We start from the raw sequence: 9748 nt of genomic DNA, 5'->3' as shown, positions 1-9748 counted from the left end.
AACAACAGCTGCCTCCCTCTCCACCATCTTTGTTATTCTGTGTTTGTGTTCCCCTGTATCCTCTGTGTTTGGATCAGCCCAACCTGCCTTCCTCTCATACAAAGCCAGATCCGAATCTCCTCAGAACGGGCAGATCTGTTCCCACACATTCATCTTGGTTGCCAGTATCTCACATGATCTGTGTGAGGACAGATGGAGAGCCAGGGGTTGCCTCTGCTGCCATCTTCTGTTTAGAACTGTCATTACTTGATCACGCTGAGCCTCTGACACAGACCTGGAGTTTGCAGTTAAAGTTCGGATGTTACACTCTGACTTTCTTTCAAAGGGGGACAAAGTGCTCAGTTTTATGTCATCTAGGGCAGGGCTTCTCAACCTTTTGGACCCCTAGGCCCAGGTTTCCCAGTGCACAGTGGCCCGGGGCCCATTTAAATATGAACACTTTCATTTCAACTGATCCGAGTCTTGGTTCGATTTGAATTCAAAAACTAAATCAAGTCCCCTTACAGCTTAACAAGCTAAAGCCTTGTAAAATAAATGGTATGATAGCTGTGGCCCATTTTCTCCTGAAACAATCCACTGGCTTCCCAACCAGCTTTGGATGTTTGGTTTCAAGATGCCGCCGTAGCTTTGAAGGCTTCAGTGCTTCGTTGGCTAGCGTTCACCCACACTGGGCTCTCAGCTCCGTCTCGCTACCTCCGTTCACAAAACCAAACCGCCTTTGAGGAGGGGGTGGCATCACTTCCATCGTCATTTTTTCTTTTTAAAAACTTCCATAACTTGGCTGGCTCCTTCTGCTGCTGCTTATTGGAGCGTGTTCAACACCTGAATGACGGGCATCACTGCCACTGACGACCACACTTGTTGCAGACCATCAACCCACTGGCAACGACACCCTCCCAATGCCAGCAGCCTCCACCAGCAGGACAGCGCGCCTTGAAACACCACAAAACCTGCTCAGGAATGACTCAAGGGCCATGTGGAAGAGCCCAGGGCCTGGACTTCCCAGATTCCAACGAGCCAGATCTCTAGAGGCCACAGCCAACAACCTACAAGACCCACTGCCCATGTCCACGCCCGGCGGATCAGAGCTGTAGCTACACAAAACTCGGCAGGTCATTTTAATGTTGTGGCTGATCAGCAGATGTTAAATTTAACCAGCTCTCTGGTCCCTGGATGGTAATTAGGCTGTCAGAGGGCTAATTAAACCCAATAAGGTCATCTGGGGGAGCTATAATTTTGCCACTGGCGTGCCTCTGTAGCACGGCATTAGCGATCGCCCTGAGCTGGACGTGTTTTTATTCTGTTGTGGTTGATCATCTGCCAATATGTTCACTACATACACCAGGAGATTAGTCCAACGTAAAAATCAGTCTTTGACGTCTATGCTCCTGTTTATCACTGTTCTCACTGTCAGTCTTGTAGCATCAGCATTAGAGCAGTCCCTGTTCCTGCTCAGCCCTTCGTCGAGCTGTGCTGGTATGGTTGGTGGTCTGTTTGTGCAATAAGTCACCACTGAGGTTGTAGTTTTGAATCTCGTTACATCTGGTATTCAAGATTAACTTTATCCTCCCCTTCCTAATTCTACAGTTCAGTTTGAGTCCGTTCGTCCCTGTTCACATCATCTGTCTCTGCACGGTGTAAGTCAACATTTTCACTCTGATTCCTGCCTGAGCTCTTTGTCTGCACTCGGGCGACTTGTTGTTTTACTTCTGGTTTCCTTCACGTTAAGTCTGGTTTAGCTGATGGTACTCTATTTCTATGTAGCCTTTACATTTCTCATATACACACATACATTGTCTAGTCACACTCGGGTACTTTATAAAGTTCTCAGTCTCACCTGGAAGCACACAGGTGTGACCCTATTTTAAGGCATAACTCTGCACCATAAAGCCTTAAATGATTGTCCACAAAAACTCAAATGATGGAGGCAATCAAAGAAAAAAGAAGGAGAAAGCTTTGAGCTAGAGGACAGTGTACCCGTCCACACAGCACAGGTGGCAGGGTGATGATGAAGCGCTGCTCCACCTGACTCACCTGAGCTGTGACTCACCTGAGCTGTGACTCACCTGAGCTGTGCAGACGGGCGCATTGTCCTGGAGCAGCAGCAGCATGCCAGCTCGAAGCGTTCCTCTCCTTCAAAGAAATGAACAGAGGCGTGATGGTGTGTATTTGTGCTGCAGAATGGGAGTTATGCTCCTTGTTTCTGGTGAGGCGGAGAACGTTTTGAAGTTCAGCTGATCTTTACACCTGATCCTGGGATTTGGTAAAACCTGCAGGCTGTTCGTATGCTGCGGCTTCCCGATTGAGTCCACTGCATTGTATGTATGTATGTACTCGTACAGTAACTATCTGTACCGCCATCTGATTTCATCACGCTTTCTTTTCCCCAAAAGATTTTACAGAATGTTCCTACTTGATAAAACTATTTATCAGTGGATCTCATATAAATTTACCTCAGCTGTAACTGTTCTGTGTTCAGTCTCCCCTCAAGTTTTCAGCATTTGCTGTAACTTCTAAAGTTTAATTCCTATCAGGTCTGTTCCTATGATATCAAAGGTTCTGCCAACAACAAATCCTATTTTCCCACATCCCCCAGTCTGCCTTGAAAACTCTTCGACAGCATTGTTTCATTTTTTTATCATGTCGCTAAACTTAATTCAACGCGACAGGAACAAAGTAGAGCTGTTCCACTGTCAGTTCAGTGTCTCGCTGGTTGAAGAGCCATTTAACCATTTTGGTCCGAGGTAGACGGTTCTGTTTCTGGTTGATTTATACCAGAACATATCAGCCATGTCTACACGCCCCAAACACACCTCACACACCAACTACATGAATTCTCACACATGGACATGGACATAGCGCCACCCAGTCAACCCACTCGCCACATTTCTGGCTCCAGCGCTTTGCTGCTTTATGCTAAACGCTCCAACAGGCCTCAGACCAAAGCAGACAGTCCACAGAGTCCAGACATGTCCATCAAAGCTCTCTGAGATCAAAGCATCAGCGAGAAACAACCCAAAGAACAGCACAAACCCAAACCTGTCTGGACTAAAAACTCTCCAATGTTCTGCTTCACTTGATCAGAGTCACAATGTTCACATGTTGTCTGTGATCTGGGAGAGGTTCAGAGCTGCAGCTGGATCAGTACAAACATCATCATCATCCTGAACATGTTTCCTCTGTGCTGTGTGCCGTCTGCATTTACTGTGAACCAGGAACATATAAACTGATATTTACACACCTGAACACATCTTACTAGTGTTCCTTTGATTATGACACAAGAATCATTCAAACAGACCTTGTGGTTGCAGATAAACTCTGGTTATTATGTAATTTTCGAGCAGAGGCCTGAAAAATAGCTCAGGGCTGAACAGGTTAATTAAACACTCCATTTTACCTATAATTAGTGCCAAATTAACTACAGATTTTCAAGGGATTTGATAGGAAATAAGGAATTTATTAGGAGCTACAGATCCGTAAAACAAAATGAAATCTAATCATTCTCAGCTTTTCATTCATCTGATTTAATTTAGGAGCTCTGAATACATTCCAATCTATGTCAGGGTTTGGTGTGGAGGTATAGATGTATGGAAGTACGGAGGTATGGAGATGTGGAGGTACAGAGGTCTGGAGGTATTTGCAGTGAGCACTACTGCACAGAGACAGACTTCTAGATATAGCCACTGACAGACAGTCCAGCCATATAGTGAAGCACAACTTGGGTGGTAAAAAATGACACAGGGAGAGACAGAAGGGGGGAAAGAAGAAAAGAGGAGGACGCTCAAGTTTCTACAAAGAAGTAGAGAGAATGAGTGAATGAAGGTAAACAGGAAGGCTGAGCTGTAAATGAACAGAGTGCATCAAAACCATAAGCAAGCAAAGAGGGGAACGGAAAGCCAGAAACAAAAAGAGGGGCAAAGAGGAAGAAGGAGAACAGAGAGAGTGGGGTGGGCTGGGGGCATGGCAGCCTCCCAAACTAGGCTATCTGACACTGCAGCAGCCGTCCATCAGGCCAGCTGAGCGCTATTTCTAGCATGAGATGACCCACCAGCTGTACCATGGGGGGGAGAGAGAGAGTGGAGCTTTATTTATTTATTGAAGCTTTACTTAAGAAGGCACATGACCTCAGGACAAAGTTATTTACACAGAGAGACAGCTGAGAGGCAGACAGACAAGAGAAAAGTCAGCACCTGAGGAGGCGGTGGAGGGAGATTACCTGCTCCACATCAACCTTGACCGCACCATCACCTGTCAGCTGGCCTGTCTCACCACTCAGCCGACCATTCCAGGTCATCCAGTATTTACAGGAGCTACAACAGGAAATACAACCTGTGCAGCCTCCAGCGCGGTGGTGCGAGGGATTCACACGGACAACACCCAGAACTGTTTTAGCTCTGGGTGTGGATACACAGCATGCTGAGCTGGAAATAAACGAGTGCCTGAAGTGATGCTAAAAGCAGCAGTGTGGCGCCTGGGCTAAACTATTTCACCTCAGGGTGGTGGACTGATGGGGAGACAACGAGCAAACATTTAAATCATTTTTGTATCATGGGTGGGCCATGTGTGAGGTGGCAGAGCGAGTTCGGACCCCTGCCTCCTCCTCCACATGCCGAGGTGTACCTGGGCAAGACAATGAAGACCAAGCTGTTCCCGATGGCAGACGAGCGCCTTGCATGACAGCTCTGCCGTTATTGGTGCGTGAATGTTTAAGCATGTGAGTGAATCCGTGAATGAGAAACACATTTTAAAGTAGAGCCAGAGGCCAGTCGTTCAACATCCCACTGTGTCTTCTCATTATCAGGCTTTACCACAACTTACCGAGCATCACACAAAGTTGGATATCAACCAGGGGCTTCAGATCTATTTATGAGCACATTCACATGAAACGAGCAGTTCTAGCAACAGCCAACACAAAAAGAACAAACTACAGCCCTAAACCAGATGTAAGGAGTTAAAACATACAGACGAAAAGCTGCACAGCTGCTGCAGCAACCGCAGTTCAGAAAGCTGCAAAAGAAATCAGCCTGTGTGGATGTGTAACGAACCGGTTCATCGATGTCACTGAGCCGCTACGCTGCTCTTCTTTAGGATTCAGAGTTTAACGTAGCTGTCTTCATGTGTAACAAAATCAATGTGGTCTCTTTATGCTACCCACAAAAATCTAATATCTAACTAAATGAAGCTGTTTAACTCGTGATGTGAGGGTTGAATTCAGTCATTCCACCTTCAGTCTCATTCTTGTGTTCATCATTTGATTCTTGTTCTTTCAGGTGTAACCTCTGCCTGTGAACGTCCAGGTGAGAGAAAACGAGTGTGAAAGCATCATTCCAGCTGTGGTGTCGGCTTCCTGCAAAACTTATAAAGTCATCAAGTGCAATGCTTTAATCAGTTTCTATTTTACAATCATATCACTTTACCGTGTAAGCAGTTGTTTTGTTTTGTTTAACCATAAAATGACTTCACTGATGAACCAGTTTTCAAACAACCAATCAAATGGATCGTTTCAGCACCAGAGCCCTGAACAGCTTCTGTGTCTCTGTGTGTAAACAACACAGTCTGGATTTGGTGGTTTAGCAGGCAGACAGGATCACACCGGCATGTGGACATGTAACACCACGGATGAGTCAGTGTTCTTATTATACGACTTTCAGTCTGCTTGGAGCCCATGGAGGGCCACCTTCCATACAGGCACAACGCTTCAGTGTCTCCATAGTTTGTGCATTCACGACCACCAGGCCTGCACACTGGCCCAGGCCTGCACAGCCGCCACCATCGTATGAGGAAGTCGACAGACTCACATGAACCCTGTTTAGCAGATGCTCATGTGCCTTTGGAAAACACAACACACCCAAACACAACAAAAACACATCTCATAAGGATCAAACAATGTGGAGTCACACAGACTTGTCTGGGTCCACTGGGTTCAGTCACCTCCTTTAAGCAGCTGTAATCACTTCCTGTTTCATCAGTCAAGTACAGACCACTAACTTCCACCACATCCAGACCAGGTACCAGAGGGACGGAGCCTTCAGGAGGTGGTGAGCACAAATAAGAAAACCGTCTTAACTAATTATTGGAACAACATCTTGCTTGTGTGACACATAAAATGTTTGAGATGAATTCTGAGGAGCTGTCACGTTGACCTGCTGCTGTCAGTAAACATCCTGGGCAGGATGTGGGAGTCCTGGTGGGCACTGGGGTCTCTGGTACTCCACACTCAGGCGTTTCCAGCTGACTCCAATTAATAACAGCGACACACACACACACACACACACACACACACAGCTCCTACCAGATCGACACTTGATGATCTCTCCAAATTCGTCCTCCACTGGCTCGTCGCAGTAGTCCTCGGGGCGCACACCCTCCGCCATCGGTACCAGGGCACCAGGTGAAAAAAGTTCACTGTCGAGGGTGGGCTGGCCGAACACGCGGGTTAAATCCACCAGGACAAGGTTTGGGGTATTTAATCTCAGAGCAGCCCGTCAGAGGCAGAGCGCACGGTGTGGCACTGGAGCTGGACCGCAGTGGAGACGGACACAACGGAGGAAGAGCAGGACCGGCCGGGCGGTGACAAGGCGCCAGACGGACAGGAGCAGGTGTGCAGGGAGGGGGCGGGGTGTCTCAGCATTCCCACCTTTAAATAGCAGGTTGTTAAGAGGTGGCCCATCGTGGGCCTCCGGCCCGTTTGGCGGACGCCATGCGTAAAACCCGACACCAGCCGGACGCATCAGTGGACGTTTATTTCCGCACTGGGACGATGATGTCGCTGCAAAATATCAAGGTGAGCCAAACCTTGACCTGTGGGTGGGTAACTGTCACGTGACATGCCGTAACCAGTGTAAACACAACGGTTCTGTAGCCGTGAAGGTTCCACACATAGCCTCAGTCTGATAAATGGGTTTAGTAGGTTACTGCTGACTGTGATGCTCATAGATCCAGGTCACAGAGTTTCAGCACCACGGCAGCTGGATGGACGGGTTCTGACACAGAAAAAGAAAGGAAGGAATTTAGGAATTTAAAGAAACTGAATCACATCTCCTGATGTCTGGGAGCTGCTGATGGGACAGAGAGTCTGTCTGTGGGAACTAGTTCAGCTGCTCCACCTGATTATGTCAGAGTCAACGTTTAAAAGGCACAGGTCCACCTGAGCTTTGCTCAAGACCAGCTCTGACTTCAGGATGTGGCTGAAGAGTGGGACGTCCTGCCCACTGACTCCACCAAGCAGCTGGTGGACAGAACGCCACCATGTCTGAACCCATTGATCCACGAAGGGGGGCCAGACTCAGTATTAGTGACTGAGAGACATTTAAAGAGTGATAATGGACATTCTGATGCATTAAATCCCCTCAGATGTGTTTCCTGTTCTATGGCCAAGGTTGAAAACTGAAACAAACCCTTAATCCTGATGGTCAGTCCCCCCAGTTTAGCTTAAGCCTGAACACACAGTCTGCAAAAGTTAAATGTGGTTTACATTGACTGTGACATGTGTTGTATGTATATCATGATATCAATAAAGTTTTGAGAAGATACACACTTTATCAAGAATAAATCACACTCTCACAATCATTCCATGAGAAGAGGTAAAAAATATTTTATTCCAACTTTATGGGCAGCAGTGTGTTAAACTATTTGTGATCCTGCTGGAAAATGTAAAGTGTGCTCTTCCTAAGCCTGACCCTGTTTAAAGTGGGAGGAATGGTTGTGAACTCTGCCGTGTGAACAGGCCACGTACCGGGGGTTTGGGACATGTCAGTGTCACGACATGGCCAGCAGAGGGCAGCATAGCAACAGGTTAGGGCGTACAGGATGAGTCTCTGCCGTAAACCAGGCTGTTGAGTCCAGAAAAGATGTCTTCTGAAGATGTTCCCGTCAGGCTGAGTAAATGAAGGAGCTGCTTCTCATTTTAAAAACTCAATGGATCACGTGAGGTAGTGATTTATATGTTATTGTGAGATCATTCAGAGAACCCTTGGCTGTATGCATGTGTGGAGACATGAGGTGTGCTCACTGTGATAACAGGAAGTCATCCAGGCTGACGAGGCGTGCTGCTCCATCACTGGCTCTCCTGGAGATGATTTGGTAGAAAAACACTTTCACTGCTAAGTCCTGACTTTCCATTCGTGCACCAGATGATCTCTTCCTGTTCTTATCACTGTGCGTTACAAGAACATCTGCACTTTCTTTTTCTTCCCCATAAACAATGTGGGCAGGAAAAGACGTTTTTACTTGTTGGTGGTAATTTAATTGAAGAAGGTACAACTGTGCTGCTGTGACTCGTATTACAGACTCCTGCTTCAGGGAACTGCTGCTCTGTATGGGAGGATGTGTCTGGTTGGTTCCCTGCAGTGACGTTCGCCTGTAACAGCAGAAATCAGAAACCACTTTACTTCAAACACAGATCTTGGGCGTCTTTGTGTCACTCACAGGCTGTTGCCTTCTCTGCCAAAAAAAAAAAAAAGAAGAAAACAGATCTCCATGGGGCGAAATGTTAAAATTATGTTCATCCTTTTTTCTTTTTTTCCGCTTCTGCTGGAAAGAGAAAGTGTTATTTTGGTCATCTGTCTGCTGTGACTCCGCAGAGCCGTTCCTTATGGCGCTAATTGGCAAAACGACTTCTAATTGGCAGGAGGAGTGTTTGCTGAAAGGCAGTCTGGAGAGCCAACAAGTTGAAAGCTGGCAATAAATAGAAATTCTAGTGTGTTCATTCAGCTGATGAATGAATAGTAGTATGTGTCTGGACTCTGGACTTCTGATTTATTATTAGAAGAATATCAGTTAATTCACAACACTGAGGACAATAACAGGCAGTGAGACTGTGGTCCCAGCTTCAAGCGAAAGCGAGATAGTCAAGCCTTATTAAAGCATGACTGAGTAGATCTTATCGGGAACTTATTTGTAAGCGAGAACAGTGAATAAACATGCAGCGTACCGAAACAGGAGAGCTTCAGCTGAACACTGGCGTGCTGAAGTTTTAATGGTAACCTGTCCTATTATCTGGCATCTGTGCTCCTCACCTTGAACTTGACTCAGGATGTTCAGGAGTTGTTTCTGCTGACTTCCTGTCGATGAACTGGTCACCTGCTGCAGTGACGTACAGGTGTGTGGTGGGCGGAGTCGCCACGTCATGACATCACGAAGCGACGCTAAAAACACCAAAACGTGTGCTGAGAGTAACGTAAGACCAGCTTTATTGATGCTGGTGGAACTGAATCCCAGATATTAGGAATGAAAATAAACATTCTTCCCAAACTTTCTAAGAAAGAGTAAAACTGTAGTAAGAGCCAGTTGTTTCACTGAAAACCCAAACTGGAGAAGAGCCGGGCTTCTGGCTCAGCCCAGACAAGGCTGCAGTAGTACTTCTCAACATTTTCCTGAAATGTACTGATTTTCATATTGGCAGATGTATAGACATTGATATCTTTTGTACCTTGAGTGTGAAATATGCCAAAAGTTTTGGACAGATCTGAATTCTCGCTGTTTTGAAGCCTCTAACCTTAAAGACATCATCTGCTGCTGTGATCATTCAAAGAGCTCTTTAACATCTCGTTAACGTCACACAAAGAACTGGTGTAAACAAAGCACTCATCATGACAGACTATAGTGATGCTGCACATCACATTAAACAGCAGAACCTGGGCTACCAGAACCTATCAGCCATGTCTACACGCCCCAAACACACCTCACACACCAACTAAATGAATTCTCACACATGGACATGGACATAGCGCCACCCAGTCAACCCACT

The 9748-nt window shown here is 46.4% G+C and overlaps 1 protein-coding gene across 1 annotated transcript in view; it reads right to left on the bottom strand.

Annotated features, from left to right (window-relative positions):
• Window positions 1-6533, bottom strand: part of LOC103359867 (dystrophin) — a gene marked incomplete at its 3' end in the record, with an annotated part of 141803 nt that extends 135270 nt beyond the window's left edge. Inside the window, exon 1 of the mRNA XM_008285418.1 lies at window positions 6293-6533. Within this exon, the coding sequence (XP_008283640.1) occupies window positions 6293-6374 (82 nt within the window). The remainder of the gene's footprint in view (window positions 1-6292) is intronic.
• Window positions 6534-9748: the final 3215 nt, after the last annotated feature.

The sequence above is a fragment of the Stegastes partitus genome, unplaced genomic scaffold (assembly GCF_000690725.1).
Source record: "Stegastes partitus isolate 25-593 unplaced genomic scaffold, Stegastes_partitus-1.0.2 Scaffold401, whole genome shotgun sequence".
Classification (NCBI taxonomy): Eukaryota; Metazoa; Chordata; class Actinopteri; family Pomacentridae; genus Stegastes; species Stegastes partitus.
The sequence above is the reverse complement of the archived record's forward strand: the minus strand, read 5'-3'. Positions and strand labels throughout refer to the sequence as shown.